This window comes from Abrus precatorius, unplaced genomic scaffold (genome assembly GCF_003935025.1).
Source record: "Abrus precatorius isolate BTA unplaced genomic scaffold, Abrus_2018 Scaffold8, whole genome shotgun sequence".
Classification (NCBI taxonomy): Eukaryota; Viridiplantae; Streptophyta; class Magnoliopsida; order Fabales; family Fabaceae; genus Abrus; species Abrus precatorius.
In genome coordinates, this window is record NW_020874428.1 from 26,414,148 (window position 1) to 26,432,835 (window position 18,688).

Genomic DNA, 18,688 nt, shown 5'->3' on the forward strand with positions numbered 1-18,688 from the left:
CACATGATCCTCATAAATTTTTAACAAATAAATCCTCAACATCACAAAAAGATATCTGCCTTGAGACTATTAATGTACAAGTGCATCCGTATTTGCAACAAGAAGGTATTTTGGTTGGTGACTTCATGTTTTTGAATAAAAATCCTAAAAAATAGGGGGTGGCGTTGCTATTACTTGACTGTCTGGGAACATACTATAATAACATGAATTCCTAATTGTTAGTACTCCTGCTAGAAACAAACATTCCTGTAGAAGTCCTTTCATATAATTAAGGAATTATGACAAGATGGAAGGTTTGAACAACTTCAAACATTCGTGGACAGCAGGCATGAAATGACAATTTCAAAGCAGCTAGTTCTTCTTTGACATACTAAAGCCATAGGAAAATCTCCAAAAACCTTTATTCATAGGAAATACCATTTTCATTCTTCTCCCAGAAGATAACTGAGTAAATTTCCTGCAAGTCACAAAATGAAAATAATTAAATAAACTTAAGAGTAAACAAAATCATTAGAAAATAAAATACTAAGCTTTTGCATCATAATCAATTAATCTACACACCCATATTCCACCACCTTGGTGTCTTTCTCTTGTCTATGTTAGACTTGAGCATTCTCACACGCTTCTTCGGTAGTTTATGACTTGTTATTGATGGTTTTCTCTTCAATGGGTTGGGACGTGTGAATTGAATATCTTGCATGTTAGTTTCTTGTTTATACACGTGAACACCACAATAACTCACGATCAAACCTGCAGGTGAATCACATTTAAACTCCACATGATTCCAATCAGATGCATGCAACATGTCACGAATTGGCCACTCTTCAGCACCAACCCCAGATCGTACATCACATAGGAACACATGGTCTCCTTCAAGTCCATACCCAGACCAACTTAATTTAACCACTTCTCGTCCATTAATGTACAAGTGAATACGAATGCTATGATTAACTAGAATTCGGGGTGGTAGTGGCATGTCTTTGAAGAGAAAAGCTAAAGCAACGATGGGAAATTGTCCACGAGCCCAAAAGGACACAATTCCACCTTCATATTGATGATCAAACCAATTTGGAAACTGGCTTTCTGGCATCAAAACATGTAATTTATAGACTTCCTTCAATGCCTGTGACAATAAAACATAAATGACAACTAGTAACTTCGCCTAATTGGAGTCAATAATAATGTTTTATTTTTCTAATTAAGCTTCTTTTTTCTAAGTACAACAATAAGTTTGGCATAAAACTGGAACAACTGAATTAAAACTTGGGTTGCTTAAAAATTTTCATGTTACGTAGGATAAAGATTGTGTCCATTAAAACTAGAAAGTGGAAGGTGTATGTTCTTGAGAATATTTTTTTTACCGTGTGAAATGGATAAACTTGGAACATGATGTGGCTTGTGGTTCAATAAAAATATTTCTTAGAAATTTTAAAAGTAAACCATAGAGATGTTCAAGTATACCTATGAATTTTTCCAGTATCATGTATAATGTGACAGAAAAATGAGTCTAACCTGAGACCATAACATTCTTGATGTTTCTGAAGTTAAGGATGAACAACCTCTAGCCAATACTATCTGAATACTTGATGGCAACTCTGGAATTTCCTTAAGTCTCTCGTTACCAATTACATCAAGAACTGTCAAGTTAGAAGATTCTTTAATGGATGTAGGGAGAGACTTAAAATTGTTCCATGGCAATATTAGCTCTTCCAAGTTTGGAAAACAACTAAGAATAAATTGGAGATCTTCATCTGTTAAACCACAATTTATACATGACAATCGTCGTAAAGGAGAGTGGCTAATGGTTGTTATTACATGGCTATTTCGGAAGCTTCTAAATGATTTTCGAACTTGAAAATTGCCCTGAAACTTCAACTCAACAATCCTTGGCAACATAAATAAGGTACTTGGTAGATTTCTCACTCTTCTACATGCTGACATACTTACAGTTTTGAGTCCCATAAGATTATACACAGAACTTGGCAACTCCCTAATTTTAGTATCATTTAAACAAATGTCTAAGGGCTTATCCATCACTTTCTCTATTTCAGGGAATGATTGCAAATTGTTACAAAATTCAAAGTTGAGAAGTTGGAGAGATGGCAACCAGATTCTTGATGAGAATTTTCTTAGCTTGCCACATTCTCTTGCATCTAAACTTTCAAGCTTCTCAAGAAATCCAACAGATTCATCAATCGAAATCAGTTTTCTACATGCAATAAGTTTTATGTGCTTTAAAGATGGAACTCCAGACACATCAGGTAGATGAGTTATGAATCGACAATAAGAGAAATTCAGTTCAGTCAAATGCTTGAGTTTCTGCCAACCAAAAACAAATTAAAATGATTAGCAATTACATATACGAAGGACAAAAATTAATTAGGCGCAATGTGATAAGTAATTTTAGTGTTATTCTCCAATTAAAATTGAAGTTTCAATGATTCATGCAGGTCAATATATATTATTGAGGTAAAAATTCAATACCAATCAGCAAACAGTGCTAAAGGCACCTATAGAAGTGCACTTGAGTTTTATCCATATATAAAGTAATAATAATTTTTTTTACATCTTGAATGAGAATAAGGGTTAAAAAATATGACCTTACCGGGAATTTATTTTCCTTTTCTAGTTTGAAATGACTATGTGGTAAACTTAAGACAACAACATTCCTTGGATAAAATCCTGGTGGGAGTGATTCTGATGGGTAACCCTTCCATTCAAGCAACCTTAGACTACTTGGCAGATATTTAGGTGCTGATAAAAAGTGTGCATTCCTCACAACCAGAATTCGAAGATTACTCATCTTTTCGAAGGCAATGCCACCCCACTCTACTTCAACTTCTTCTTCCTTCGGTGGATCTAACAGTATTCCTTCAATAGTACTGCTTCCCTGTCAGAGTAAAATAAAGTACCTCTGTTACTCAGATACTCTTTTGAGTGGACACATAACGCAGGGTTTGGACAATTCTAACATTTGAGAGGGAGAAATCAAGAGTAAGGTTCTTACTGAATTTTCTGTTAAAACATTGAGAACATCTTCATGAAAGTATAACCTGCTACGTTCACCAGGTCTTCTTGGCGATTCCTGTCTAACTACTTCTTTGCCCATGTCTTGTATTAGATCATGCATCCTTAAGTGACCATATTGATCAACAGTAAGAAGAGATTTGTCAACAAGTATTCCAATATTGTATGTTGGGTAAAAGTCACATTTGTCTAAAATTCTTTCAACATATTCTCTTCTCTCCCCTTTAAAGAAGCAAGCAATATCAAGGAAGACATACTGTGCATTCTCTGATAGGCAATCATAGCTTACCTTGAGTATGTCTTGTATCTTTCTATCCGGAATCCTCTCGTATTGTTCCAATGCACATTCACATTCCCTTATGGATTTGCCAACCAAATTGGAGCCAATTACTTTTAATGCCAATGGAAGGCCTCTGGCATAACGAACTGCACGGTTAGACACATCTTCATAGCTGGTTGCCGGTTGACTCATTTTGAAGGCCTTCCAGCAAAAAAGTTGAAGAGCTTCATGATCATTCAACTCTTTCATTTCATATCTCTTTTCAACCTCATGAATAGTTAACACATGCTTATCCCTTGTTGTTATAATGATTCTGCTACCTGAACCAAACCAATTACAATTTCCTGCTAGTTTTTCTAACTGGTCCACACTATCTACATCATCAAGCACCAGAAGAATTCTCCTATGCCGAAGCCTGTCTTTCAATCTAGCGGCACCTTCATCTACACTGCTTAACTTGATAATTTTCCCTTCAAGCAGCTTAGATAGCATTGTCTCTTGAAGATGTACAAGCCCCATTTGCTTTGATGTTTCTCTAACACTTTCAAGAAAAATTGCACATTCAAATTGATAAAAAATCATGTTATATAGAGCTTTGGCAAGTGTTGTCTTCCCTATTCCACCTGTTCCATGAATTCCCACCATGCAAACCTTGTCACGAGATTCAATATGTAAAAGTGACCTCACTTCCTGTATGCAAGACTGGTGTCCAACTATGTGCTCACCAACATCTAATTGTTCATGATGTAATTCAGCAATGGCCATTTCAACAAACTTTTGGATAAATTCATATTCATACCTACAAAAGAACAATGTCATTTCACAAAATAAAATAACTATCAAAATAAATAAAAATGATCACACAAAATACATAGCTTCATTTGAACTCCAAAACAGAACCTTTACAACACAAAAAATATATCCCAGTTTACAACACCATTCCTTGTTATGTTAACTTATATTTGAAACAATGATTGTGAGAATGAATTTCATTTTTAAAATTTCAAAGACACGAGTGAAATATATTATGTAATTAATAGTCGGATTTAGTGCTAGTAGGAGAGCAATGACAACTCAAGAGAAGAGACTTAGTCAGTCAATGCCAACTTTTAATACGAAGGGACCTTTAATAATTCATTCAATAAACAAAAAACGCAAAATTACAGCGGGGAAGAGTAAGACAAGGCAATAACTAAAAAAGATAAGAGCTAAATACATTTAAAGAAAATGTTTTTATAAGGAAAATAAATGAGTATGTTGTAAATTTGAATAATAAAAGGGAGTGCAGCCGACAACAAACGGGAAAAAATAAATAATGTTTTGTGGGTGCATGAAATGGATTTGTTTGATCCTTTTACTTTTGAAAAGTATTTTTAATACCCATGTATATGAAAAAATAAATAAATAAAATTATAATTAATTTAAATTATTTTGTCGTTCAAATTATTAAATCCTTGAATTAAAAAATTAAGAACTACAAAAATCTATTAGATAAGCATTAAATATTGATATTAAAAAATCATATTCTTAAAATAAGAAAATAGTTTTTTTAGAAAGAAATTGGGCATGTCAAGCAAGCATGAAAATGGTTAGTGCTAGCTAATAATGGAAGTTGATAAATTAAAAGTAGTTGAAAATAGTGCATACCCAGTTTCGAAATGCCATCCTTTTAAGTTGGCAACTTGAGACAAAGCTGATCGCCATTTCTGCATCCTTTCAGACTCTTTTCCAAACCTACGTTCATGTTTAGTCATAGCTTCAGCATAACTATTTCTCTGATATCTAATATCCGATGGTTCCACTTTGTAAAAGATTGGCCAAACCAATTGGTTCTTCATCTTCATACACCCAACAATCTCAACTAGTTCATCAAGGCACCAAGAGGAAGATGCATAGTTTTCAGAGAAAACAACAACTGAAATCCTTGATTCCTGAATAGCTCGAACAAGAGAGAGTGCAATTTGGTCCCCACCCTTCAATCCATCATCATCCATGAATATGTTGATTCCCTTCCTTCGGAAAGCATCATAGAGATGACCCGTGAAAGTGTGACGGGTGTCTTCTCCTCTAAAACTAAGAAAAACATCGTAGTTACAAAAAGATTCTTGATCTGCCATGATACAACAAGTGATCAGAGAACCAAATGTTACTCTTAGGAGTCTTATGATAAGTGGTCTTGTACTGTTTTTCATTGATGCCGTGTGGCTCCATTTATGCGACCTTTCAAAACGGTTAGCTACCTATCATCGTTGCATTGCATTAATGCGAAGGGCCATGCCACCAACGTGCTTTTATTTTCCTTCTCATAAATTCAGCATCGCTTTTCTCCCCCAAATAAAATAATAATCAATAATTTTGATTAGTTAAAGTTATGTTCAACAATTCTATGAGCAGTTGAACGTGACGTAAGATAGAATTAATAAGATAAATTTGTATAAAAAATAAACACAATTTAAAATTAAATACAAAAAATTGGATAGAAAATAAAATATCTTTTTGTTTTCTGCATTGTAATTTGTAAATAAACCAAAAGTCACATTTAATCTTTTCATCAACGAAAATTTAATTTTTCTACGTTTATTTTTATAATATAGTCATTAAATATAGTAATCATTTATTTACCACGTAATTAAAAACTTGTTCTCAATTAAATAATGTAATGACAACTATAGATATTCTATTTTGAGGGTATAATTTTTTATTTTTAACATTTTTTAATTAGATTTGTTATGTAAAAGAATGAACTTAAATAGCTTTATTTATTTTTTAAATATTAAATAAGGGTGAATGGGAAAAGTAGAATGAAAATTGTTGCATATTCCTGGTGAAATATATAAAAAAATGAAAAGAAATAAACCATTTAATAAAGGACGCGATAGAAAGAGAATACATGTGTGTGTATACGTATTGATTACACAAGTGCATCACTGAAAATACAATTAGAATAAAATAAAATTAAAAAAAAAAAAAAAAAGTCTGGCCACTAGTCTCATTCCCTTAAAAACATGGTGAACATTCAACACTTACTTTTTTTCCCTTTTGTTATCAACAATGACTTGCAACCCGAACCAAACAATTACACTTTTCACCCGATTTTTCTAACTCTTCACCATTATCATTTACAATTAGAGGTTATTTCAAATCATGTAAGGGAAGTAAGAAAAGATGGAAGGTTGAAGCAATTTCAATAGACATGCATTCTTAGACACGGCATGACAATTTCAAACCGAAGGCCATTTTGGTTTGGACACGCTTAAGCCATACGAGAGAAACCTCCAAAAACATTTACTCATTGGAAAGACCATTTTCATTCTTCTGCCGGAAGATAAAGTTTGAAACTGAGTTGCTTTCCTGCAAGTCATTAAGAAAAAGAAAATTAAATGAAGTTAAGAGGAAAATTTTATTAGAAAATAATTTTTTAAAAAAAGCAACTTTTGCATTATAACCCATCAATGGGTATGCCCATATTTATCCACCACCTTCGTGACTTTTGGTTGCCCTTTCTTCTTCCACTCTTAAACTTGAGCATTAATCTTGCACGCTTCTTTGGCATATTATGACTCAGTGATGGTTTTCGCTTCAATGGATTGTGACACATGAATTGAATATCCTCCATATTTGTTTCTTGCTTATAAAGATGAGCTCCACAGTAACTTACGGTCATGGTCGAATATCCGTGTAAATCACATTTAAACTCCACGTGATTCCACTCGGATAAAAGCAATGTCAAGGATTGGCCACTCTTCAACATCAACCATAGATCGCACATCACATAGTAAAACATGATCTCCCTCAATTACAGACCAATAACCAACATTATGACAAAAGTTATCCACCTTGTGGCCATTAATGTACAACTGAATAACGATGATATAATCAGTTTGCATCACTATCTCTGTTGGCTTTTCTTTGAAGACAAACGCTAAAGCAATAATCGGAAACTTTCTACGAGCTTGAAAGGACACAATCCCTCCATTACAACGATGGTCAAACCACCTTGGAATGCCCCTTTGAGGCATAACAACATGTAATCTATAGACTTCTTTCAATGCCTGTGACCAAAAAAAAGGATCATAGCGTAAAATTTGTTTTACATAAAGGGAGAAAAATTAGTAAAATGAAACTAGGTTTGTTTAAAATTTTTCATTTCAAATGGGTAAACATTGTTCTAAGAAAAACAAATAATAATTCACAATATATCTATAATATGAGGACGGTGTAGTTAGGAATATTTGTAATATTGTATGATATAAATATAACTGAAAATTAACGTGCCTTGGTATCCAACTCTTCTAAAAAATTTTGAAAATATTAACAAAAAACCTTGATGTGAAAGAGAAAGGAATCTGACCTGTGACCATAACAATTTTGATGTTTCTGAAGTCAAGGATGGACAACCTCTAGCTAATACTCTCTGAATACTTAGTGGCAACTCTAGAATTTCCTAAAGATCCATACTATAACTTACATCAAAAACCTTCAAGTTAGCAAATTCTTTGATACAGGTCGAGGGGAACACAAAATCATTCTCTGGCACTTCTAGCTCTTCCAAGTATGGAAAACAGGCAAGAATAAGGTGGAGATCTTCATCTGTTAAGCCACAATTTATCAAAGACAATCGTCGTAAAGGAGAGTGCCCAATTGTTGCAAAGACTTCACTATATTGAAACCTTCTAAATGATTCTCGAACTTCATGGTTACCCTTAAAATCTAATAATTGGATCTTGGGCAACATGAATAAGGTCCATGGTAGATCTATTACTCCTGTGATTGATGACATACTTATAGATTCAAGTCCCGTAAAATTATCTACGGAATGTGGTAGCTCCTTAATTTGAGTATCCATCAAGCCAATATATGACAACTTATCCATCACTCCCTCTATATCGGGGAAGAATTCAATACTTTCGCAATAATCAAAGTTAAGTCGTCGAAGAGATGGCAACCAGATTTTAGGTAAGAAATTTCTGAGATTCTTGCATGCTATTAAATTAATGATTTCAAGCTTTTTCAGAAACCCAACGGAGTGATGAACATCAATTAGATTCTCACAAGCAAACAGGTTTAGTTCTTTCAAATTTGGAATTCCAGACACATCAGGAACACAAGTTATGGATTGACAACTTGACAAATTTAGGTCAGTCAAATGCTCGAGTTTCTGCCAAAATAAATCACGATAAAATGATTAGAAATTATGCCTAAAGTGAAAGTAATTAAAATGATTTTTTTCTTCATCTGAATTAAGTAAGAATTATAAAAAGGAAAAAAATTAATAAAGTAATATTAATTACCAGGAATGGCTTTTCCTTTTCTAGCCTAAAATGACTTTCTGGCAAACTTATCACAGCAACATTCTGGGGATTAAAACCTGGTGGTAGAGATTCAGATGGATACCCTTTCCATTCAAGCAATCGTAGACTATTCGGAAGATAACTAGGTGCTGATGAAAAGCGTGCATTTCGAAGAATGAGAACTCGAAGCTTATTCATCTTTTCAAAGGCAATACCACTCCAATCTACATTTACTTCTTCTTCATTAGGGGGATCTAAAATTATTCCTTCAATATTATTGCTTCCCTGTCAAGAGGTAAAATAATGTTAATTAGTAACTCGTAAATATTTTGAGTGGATACATATACTGCATGTTTTAATTAGGAATGGAATAGTCTTACTGAATTTTCTATTAGAACACTAAGAACATCTTCTTGGAAGCATAATCTGCTGCGTTTACCCGGTTTTCTTGGTGATTCAAGCCTAACAACTTCTTTGCCCATGTCTTGTATTAGATCATGCATCCTTAAGTGACCATATTTATCAACAGTAAGAAGAGATTTGTCAACAAGGACACCAATATTGTATGTAGGGTAAAAAAGACATTTGTCTAAAATCCTTTCAACATATTCCCATCTCTCCCCTTTAAAGAAGCAAGCAATGTCTAGGAATATATCCTTTGCAAAATCATGTAAGCAATCATAGCTTACCCTTAATATGTCTTGTATCTTTCTATCTTGAATCCTCTCATATTGTTCCAATGCACATTCACATTCCCTTATGGATTTGCCAACCAAATTGGAGCCCATAACTTTTAATGCCAATGGAAGGCCTTTGGCATAACGAACTGCACGGTTAGACACATCTTCATAGCTGGTTGCCGGTTGACTCATTTTGAAGGCCTTCCAGCAAAAAAGTAGAAGAGCTTCATGATCATCCAACTCTTTCATTTCATATCTCTTTTCAACATCATGAATAGTTAGCACATGCTTATCCCTTGTTGTTATAATGATTCTGCTACCTGAACCAAACCAATTACAGTTTCCTGCTAGTTTTTCTAACTGGTCCACACTATCTACATCATCAAGCACCACAAGAATTCTCATATGCCGCAGTTTGACTTTTAATCTAGCGGCACCTTCATAAACACTGGCTAACTTGATAATTTCCCCTTCAAGCAGCTTTGATAGCATTGTCTCTTGAAGATTTTGGAGGCCCATGTTCTTTGATGATTCTCTAACACCTTCAAGAAAAATTGCACATTCATATTGTTTAAAAATCAAGTTATATAGAGCTTTGGCAAGTGTTGTCTTCCCTATTCCACCTGCTCCATGAATTCCCACCATGAAAACGTTGTTACGAGTTTCAATGTCTAAAAGTGACTTCACTTCTTGTATGCGAGACTGGTGTCCAATTATGTGTTCATCAACATCTAATTGTTCACGACGTAATTTAGCAATAGCCATTTCAACAAACTTTTGGATAAATTCATATTCGTACCTACAAAAGACATATATTAACATTTTTAGTGTTAGTAACGAGCAATGACAACTTATTAAGTGAATTAGTTCCAAATTTTAATCTAAAGTAAATATCACAAATAAATACAACATCTAAAAATTATTTTAAAAACAATTATTGTAATAAAATATAATAAAACTTGATCATGTGAATTATTAATGATTAAATCAAGGGAAATAAAAACAAAACAATCAGTAAAATTAAAGATTTAAAAAATATAAAAAGTGCAGCTCACCAACAAAGGGGGAAGAGGAAGATGTGGGGAGATTTATTAAACATTAATCACAAATAGGTAAAATATTGTGATAATCCGTGTTCTAAAGGAATAGTCTCCAACTACTAATTGTAAGTACTTTTGGTACACACAAATAACTTATTTTTTGAAAAGCATATTTGAAACGTTACTATTCAAGATATTTTGGAGGAAATCGTAAAAAGAAAAGGAAGAAAATGGGCATTTGAAAGCATGATTGGCCTAATTAATGGCAGGCGCTAATTATGAAACTTGATCAACAAAAAGTAATTGAAAAAATAGTGTATACCCAGTTTCGAAATGCCACCCTTTCAAGTTGGCAACTTGAGACAAAGCTGATCGCCATTTTTGCACCTTTTTAGACTCTTTTCCGAACCTATTTTCATGTTCAGTGATGGCTTCAGCATAACTATTTCTTTGATGCCTTATATCAGATGGTGCCACTTTGTAAAAGATTGGCCAAATCAAATGGTTCTTCATCTCCATACACTCAACTATCTGGACAAGTTCATCAAGACACCAAGAGGAAGATGCATAGTTTTCAGAGAAAACAACAACTGAAATCCTTGATTCCTGGATAGCTCCAACAAGAGAGAGTGAAATTTGATGTCCACCCTTCAGTCCATCATCATCCATGAAGGTGTTGATCCCTTTTCGTTGCAAAGCATCGTAGAGATGACCCGTGAAAGTGTGACGAGTATCTTCTCCTCTAAAACTTACAAAAACATCGTAGCGCCAACAAGATTCATGATTCGCCATCATCAACCACACACTCACAAATGGGTACACAAGCAGGACAGTGCCTTCATCTTCTATGCCGTGTGTCTTTTTCAAAGGGATGAGCTGTCTCTCGCTTTTCTTTTCTTTTTTTATCGTAAAGAAATAATAATAATAATAATAAATAAATAAGTGGAGTAAATCTAACGTTGAATTTTAAAATTTTATAATTTTAAAATAGTCTTACTGTAATTTTTTATTTTATTTTAATCAGTGTAGTTAAAACTATCACTAACAAAACCCTTATTTTAAAAGAAATGACGCACACCCATCTTTATCTATTACCTATTTGATTTAAAGTTGTTAATACTTTAATCGGAGTCAACATAGAAAACAAAATCCACAATGTATCAAAGTCAACTACAAATATGTATCGTGGTGAAAATGTTACTGAATAAAAAAATTATAAATAATATCAAAAGCCAAAAATCATAGGATATATATTACTTTTTAGTCAGAGTAAACCAAGTCTTGTGTGATAAAGATTAAGAAGTATTTCGTATATTATATGGAAACCTTATAGTGATTTTTTTTTGTTGACCAAAAACTATATATAGTTAATTTTTTTACTTTAAATAAAAATTCAAAATATAAATATAAAAAGGTTGAACAAATTAAAATAAATTTATACAACTATTTTAAATAAATGCATTAAATTTAGAGAGAAAAAATAATTTAAAAATTAATTTAAGGGTATAAGTGATTGGCACATAAAGAAAAAAATTAAAAATAATTAATAACGTGAAAATTTTTAAAAAATTAAAAATGAATGTCAAATAATAATAAATTTGTGTATGAAAAAACAGTAATAAAAGGATTTGGATCACATTTTTAAATAATCACATTTATAATGAGATTTCTTAATGCATTTTAAGAGGAAAGAAATGGTTCACTTTTTAGTGTCAAAATTAGAGTAACTTGAATTTTATTTTTACTTTTATTATTAATTTTAAATGGAAAGAAAAAAATTGTTCTTATCTACTCACAGAAGTAAAATTTTAGCTAACAAATAATAGTTAAAAATTTATGTATAAATTGTCTTATTTGATAACGATACATTGCATGGTTGATTAAGTACTTCCATTAATTTAAATTAAATTAATTTTTTTAAGTGTAAAAAAATGACAAATAACAAAATATAGGACACATAAATGTTATTTATAAATTAATATTTATTTACCATATAGCATAAATAGATATTTCCATATTAATTAACATTATATTTATGCTCAATGCAAGAAACAAAATGTTTTCTGAATGAGTTTTTAGTTCAAAATGAGTCCCCAGGTACATTTATTCTTGCAATTTCCATGTGTGCTGGACACAGCATATTTTCAAGCTTGCCATTGAAAGTTATCTTGCAAACTTCATAAGCATTTAATCAAGCATTTGTCAATAAAAATGCCTCAGCAAACTTCATAAGCTTCTGCATCATAATCAATTATTCAGTAAGCCCATCTTCCAATTTGCCTCTTCTGTTGTAGTTCTTCTCCTCCATTTGACTTGAGCTTTCTTACACGCTTCAATGGATATAGGGACATGTGAATTTCATATTATCCATGTTTCTTTCTTGCTTATACAAACTCAGACACTCATGGGTGAATTACATTAAACTCCTCATAATTCCACTGGGACACAAACAGTGATAGAACAACTTAGTGTTGAACATTTCAATGATCCAAACCGATTTTGAAACCACCTGTTGAAGGGAGTTGGCTTGGATTCGACAGACACTTTACTGTAGGAGAAACTCAGATGTTCCACAATCTGTTCAATAAGTTCATTTTCATGCCTAAAAAAGCACATGAACTTTCAGTTTCATCACAATTTATTTCATCAAAATATAACTGCACTAAAAGAGGAAACACAACTTTAACAACACAATACTAACGTTTAACATATTAATTAATAATCACATTCTTAAAAAGTTTAATTAGTAGACGTTAATTAAGTAACTTCATCAGCTAAAGATAATTGAAGCATTAGTACGTACTCTAATTCTTTTAAGATGATTTCAGACTCTGATCTTCTGTAATATCCTCCCAAGCACGGGACTTCGGATAAAGCTAACCTCCATTTTTGCACCTTATCAGAATCCTTCCCGAACATTTTTTCATGTGCAGAAATGGCATCACCATAACTGTTTCTTTGGTATCTTACATCAGACGGTTCCACCTTGTAAAATATGGGCCAAACCACAATATTCTTCTTCATCTTCATACACTCATGGATCTTCACAAGCTCATCAAGACACCACGAGGAATATGCATAGTTTTCAGAGAACACAAAACAGAATGCCTTGAAATTTCAATTTTTGTGAGAGTCTGAGAAATTTGGTTCCCATCCACCAATGCCTCATCATCCATGAAGATTTTGAATCCCTTCTGGCGCAGAACATTATAGAGATATCCTGAAAAGGTATGACGAGTATCTTCCCCAGTATAGCTCAGAAAAACATCATAGCGAGGCAAGGACCCAACTGTTGATTCCACAATCCTTTCGATCAATTCATATTCGTACCTATCAAAAGCATAACCTTTTAATTCATCAGAGACAAACTTTGCTTTCCGTTTACTCACTACAAATCAGAATTATTCAAGCATGACAAATCTATCTGCACAAAAACCCACCTTGAGTCTCCTTTAGGTAACCTTCTGCTTTTAAAAGAGAAAAAAAATAAAGAAATAATATAAATATTTATTTAACAAATTAAAATTAACATACATAGTTTAAGTTTTAAAAAGTTAATTGAGAAGACTTGAAAAAACTAAAAGAGCATGAGTTAATACTAACTTATAAGAAAATTTTTATTTTTAAAAGTACCTGTTAAGAATTCATATACTTGAGTTTGAATGAATTTGATTTTGTAAAATTAGTTGCTAAACTATAAATTTAAAGTGATGTTATTTATCATCAGTACCTTTTCTATTAAAAATAAGTTTACAGGGAAATTTAGTATAAATTTTTAATTGTTTTTTTTTTACAATTTATTATATTAATTTAAATATGAATTTAATGAAGAAAACAATTTTGGTTAAAACTAACCAAATATGCCCTTAATTGTAGAACTAGATGAGACAAAAGTAAATGAAATGCATACAGTGCGCAGCGTACCCGGTTTGGAAAGGAAACCCAGTCAAGTTGGAGACTTCAAACAAAGCTGAACTCCAATTTTTCACCTCTTGAGAGTCATTTCCGAAGAAACTTTTGTGTGAATCCATGGCATCACCATAATCCCCTTTCTGTTTCCTTACATCGGACGGTTCCACTTTGTAGAAGATGGGCCAAACCCGTTGATTCTTCATCTTCATACACTCGATGATTTTAGCTAGGTCTTCAAGACACCGCGTGGAAGATGCGTAGTTTTTTGAAAGAACAACGATTGTAATCCTTGCATCTTCAATTGCTTTACGAATATGGCGTGGAAGTTGAAAGCCTCCATTCCATGGGTAATTACGGTCATCATTGATGAAAAAAGTCTTGATTTTCTTCTGGCGCAAAGCATTATAGAGATTACCAGTGAAGTTGTAGCCCATATCTTCACCTCTAAAACTCAGAAAAACATCATGCCGGATTGCTCGCAGGGCCACGAATCCCACAATCCTTTGCATGAAATCATGTTCGTCCCTGCAATATCCCACGTCAATTAAAAATACAGTCAAAATACTCTTTACAAAGCTTCAGGTTCCGACCTTGCAACAATTAATACAATACGTACGCAGTTCCAGATTGGTAGACCCATCCAGCAATGCTGGCCACATGCCTCAGAGCTGTAATCCATTTCTGCATCATCGAAGAGTCACTTCCGAACCTATTTGCATGTCTATCCATGGCTTGGCCGTAACAGCCTCTCAATTTTCTAACGTCATGTGGGTTTACCTCGTAAAAGATGGGATAAATAACATGATCGTCTTTCTTTATACCCTCCTCGATGATTTTGACAAGTTGGTTAAGACAGTCTGGGGAAAAAGCGTAGTTGTCGGAGAGAACGACAATATAAATCCTTGATTCTTGAATTGCTTCGAGTACGGAGGGTTTTTTGTCGCCGTCTTGCAGGTTATCGTCATCCATGAAGGTCGCGATTTCATTCTCTTTCAAAGCGCCATAGAGCTGACGTGTGAATTTGGAGCTGTTACCATTCCTACTACTACTGATGAAAACATCGAAGGAGGAGGAGTTTCTCCTCTGTTCGTGAGTGCCATCTTCCCCTTCATTCGACATCATCATCGACAAGTGCAATGGATGGATATGCATGTGCTTAACAATGGCAATAGATTGAGAAAATGTCAACGATATGGGACCCACACGGTTTGCTTCCTTATTGGATTCTATAACAGTACCCATTATTTTTATCACTCGCCTATTTCACGGTCATGTGATGTTATGACAATTTGTTTTCGACCCAGAAATTTTTAATTAAAAGATCTGGCCACTCATCTGAATCTTATTTAACTTTCTTGCGTGAGAATTGATAAGCTGGAATTGATGTAACTTTTGTTATGCTACTCTTAAATGCCTATATCGGGACTCTGCTCAAAGGTTTCTGCCCCAAGTCTTTGATAGCTAGAAGAAAGTTTCCAAGGAATTCAAACATAAGAGTTGGAGGGAATGATAATTACAGAAGGAAAATTTTCAGCTCAAAAGAATTCTTGTTTGGTGTTCAACATGTTGGAGTTTAGGAGTTTACCATCCCTTTGGCAAAATCTATCTTTTCAGCTGGTGGCATGGCATTGGCACCTTTGGAACAGCCCAACTTGATCATTCAAAAACTAAGATAGAATTGCCCCTTAAAGATGTACCTACTACCAACCCCCTTCTAGAACAGTGTTACATCAAATTGATTAACAATCAAGTTTTGCTGATTCCATTAGTTCCATGATCAATTCTTACCCATGGAAATCGTGTTACCATATGCATTATCTAAAAGCAACTTCACTTGTTAACCAATTCATGGTAAGGGAATTACTTTCTCTAGATGCCATTGAACAATGTAGCTTTTCAGTGCATGTTAAAGAATAAACATTTGCAAACTAATGAAATCCGAGTTAAAACAGGGAGTAAAGGCAAAATAAAGTAGAATGAAGAACTTGAGTTAATATTGAAGTAAAATTGTGTACAAATCCAATTGAAAAATGGAATTAAAAGTGAATTGAGGGACATCGTGTTCCTTCTTATACAGCAGAGTATGTGACGAGTTCGAGATTTCAAGCCTCTAGCGCACACTGATGCCCCATATTCATCTATCTAGACACTGCTGTTATATAGTACATTTGACAGAGTCCAGACTCAGATTCCATGAGAGAAACTTGATTACTTTAGTGTAAGCAAAAATCCAAGTTTTCCTTGTAGTTGACACGAGATCACGAACTACGTATGTACATGGCATTAATGGCCACTTTCACAATTTTTTCGATAATTTCATATTCGTACCTACAAAAGTACAAGACCATTTGATTCATTCACAATTAATTTTCATTTTCTTTCTATCACACAGAATTTATTTGGTCAAAATAATAAAATTAATCTTCATAAAAATAGACTGCCACACAAAAAACAGAACTCCACTTGAAATGGAAACAAAACCTTAACAACCACACACAATACATCATGTCACCAACAATATTCCTTGTTAATGAAGCCGCATTTGAAAATTATCAAAATTAAATAGTATAGAAAAGGTCACATTAAGTAATTAACGGCATTTAGTACAAGTAAAACAGACACAAATTACGGAATTTAGGGAAAAGTAATATATGTACCCTGTTTTCAAGTGAGATCCTTTCATGTTGGCTACTTCAAACAAAGCTGACCTCCATTTCTGCACTTTTTCAGAATCCTTTCCAAAGTTATTTTCTTGTTCAGCCATGGCTTCGGCATAGCTATTTCTTTGATGTCTTAAATCGGATGGTTCCACTTTGTAAAAGATGGGCCACACCAGTTGGTTTTTCTTCTTCTTGCACTCAAGGATAGTGACAAGTTCATCAAGACACGACGAAGAATATGCAAAATTTTCTGACAAAACAACAACCAAAAGCCATGATCTTTCAATTGATTCAATAAGAGATTGTGAAATTTGGTCTAAATCCTCCGATGCCTCATCGTGCATGTTGATTTTGAATCTCTCCAGTAGCAAAGCATTGTGGAGAAAATCTATAAAAGGGTAGCGGGTATCTTTCTCCCTGAAGCTAAGAAAAACATCACAACGGGGTACATTTTTGGTAACCCATTCCACAATCATTTCAATGCGTTCATATTCGTATTGTTTCCTGCAAAAGTACAAACACCCTTTTAATTCATTCATGCGTTTCCTTCTACAAATCAAAATTACTGGCTCTTTCAAATCAATTTATACAAAGAATGTGGCACAAAATATGAACTTTTCACAGGTATGGATAACATTCCGTGTAAACAAGTGGTACTAATAGCCACTCAATTACGCATGGAACTTGATTGGCTAAAATAATAACGAAGGTAAAATAATTTATAGCGCTTAAAAAATAATAAAAATGAAGGTAAAACTGTAAAAGTATCCTACATACTCATTTTTGAACTGCCACTGTCCATATATGGGGTTAGGTTGGGCTAAACGAGACAAAGTTGACCTCCAAGTATTGAGCTTCGGAAGATCATGAGCAAACCTTTCTCTAAAATTAGACACAGCTTCTTTGAACCTACTTGTCTCACTCTCACAACTTACATCAGAGGGATCCACGTCATAAAAGATTGGCAAAACTAGTTGGTTCTTCTGCTTCCTGCACTCAAGGATCTTGACAATTTCATCAAGACAGTAGGTGGAAGAAGCGAAGTCTTTGGAGAGAATAACAATGGAAATCATGGAATGTTGGAGCGCTTCATGGATGAAGGAGATATGATCGCCAGTTTTGAGACGCTCATGATCCATGAAAGTGTTGAATCTCTTGTGGGTCAAAGCATTATAGAGATTTCCAGCGAAGGTGTGGCGGGTGTCTTCCCCTCTAAAACAAAGGAAAACATCGTAGAGCCATTTGGGTTTGTGTTCAGTGTTACCTTCATTCGCCATCTGTGATAGCTCTCAAGCAAAGATCTAAAACTCCCCAAGAATGTGATGTGTATGGTGTGAGAGTATCAGGTGGCAACAAGGAGGTTGACCTACGAGGTTTTGCTTTCCTTGTCGATGTCACAGCAACGTCGTTTTTATAAAACCATACGAAAAACGAAAGTAAATCCCCAGTTAATCTCTAAATTTTTATTATTTTTTTTTTAATTCCGTCTTTAATTTAATAATATTTCATTTAATTTTAATTTATATTTTTTCTCCCCGTGAATTTGTGGTCTTTGGTAGGTGTTACTTTCATGACTGTGTATTCGAGGCAGGTCAACGCTTGAAATTCAAAGTTTTATTTGGGGGAAAATAATAATGCTCAAGTTGGATTTATTCTTTTAATTAAATAAGTAAAATTTAAAATTTGAGTTTGAATTCTTTAAAAGTATGAACTTAATAAATTTATTTATATAATTCATTTATAATTTGATTATTTATTTCTTTTATTAAATCATTTCTTAAAATATTTTAAGTTTGTT

General features: G+C 33.5%; 3 protein-coding genes across 4 annotated transcripts; all 3 read right to left on the reverse strand.

The window, feature by feature from the left end:
- Positions 1–9: 9 nt before the first annotated feature.
- LOC113846827 (TMV resistance protein N-like) lies at positions 10–11,070 on the reverse strand. Of its 2 annotated transcripts, XM_027475502.1 has the most exons (9): positions 10,641–11,070; positions 10,022–10,077; positions 4,955–5,411; positions 3,008–4,106; positions 2,606–2,890; positions 1,513–2,319; positions 576–1,123; positions 317–457; positions 194–236 (listed from the first exon to the last, which is right to left on the reverse strand). In XM_027475502.1, the coding sequence occupies exons 1-8, from the start codon at positions 10,985–10,987 to the stop codon at positions 352–354; spliced, it is 3,705 nt and encodes a 1,234-aa protein (XP_027331303.1). In that variant the 5' UTR covers positions 10,988–11,070; the 3' UTR covers positions 194–236; positions 317–351. The 2 variants fall into 2 exon arrangements, with proteins under 2 accessions (XP_027331302.1, XP_027331303.1); XM_027475501.1 differs by lacking the exons at positions 10,022–10,077; positions 10,641–11,070 and having other exon boundaries at positions 10–457; positions 562–1,123; positions 4,955–5,476.
- A 568-nt stretch (positions 11,071–11,638) lies between these two features.
- Positions 11,639–15,353, reverse strand: LOC113846829. The gene is made up of 4 exons (XM_027475503.1): positions 14,847–15,353; positions 14,243–14,755; positions 13,122–13,648; positions 11,639–12,920 (listed from the first exon to the last, which is right to left on the reverse strand). The coding sequence occupies exons 1-3, from the start codon at positions 15,350–15,352 to the stop codon at positions 13,363–13,365; spliced, it is 1,305 nt and encodes a 434-aa protein (XP_027331304.1). The 5' UTR covers position 15,353; the 3' UTR covers positions 11,639–12,920; positions 13,122–13,362.
- A 1,010-nt stretch (positions 15,354–16,363) lies between these two features.
- Positions 16,364–18,221, reverse strand: LOC113874560 (protein PHLOEM PROTEIN 2-LIKE A5-like). Its single transcript, XM_027512780.1, has 3 exons — positions 17,668–18,221; positions 16,888–17,439; positions 16,364–16,558 (listed from the first exon to the last, which is right to left on the reverse strand). The coding sequence occupies exons 1-3, from the start codon at positions 18,165–18,167 to the stop codon at positions 16,489–16,491; spliced, it is 1,122 nt and encodes a 373-aa protein (XP_027368581.1). The 5' UTR covers positions 18,168–18,221; the 3' UTR covers positions 16,364–16,488.
- Positions 18,222–18,688: the final 467 nt, after the last annotated feature.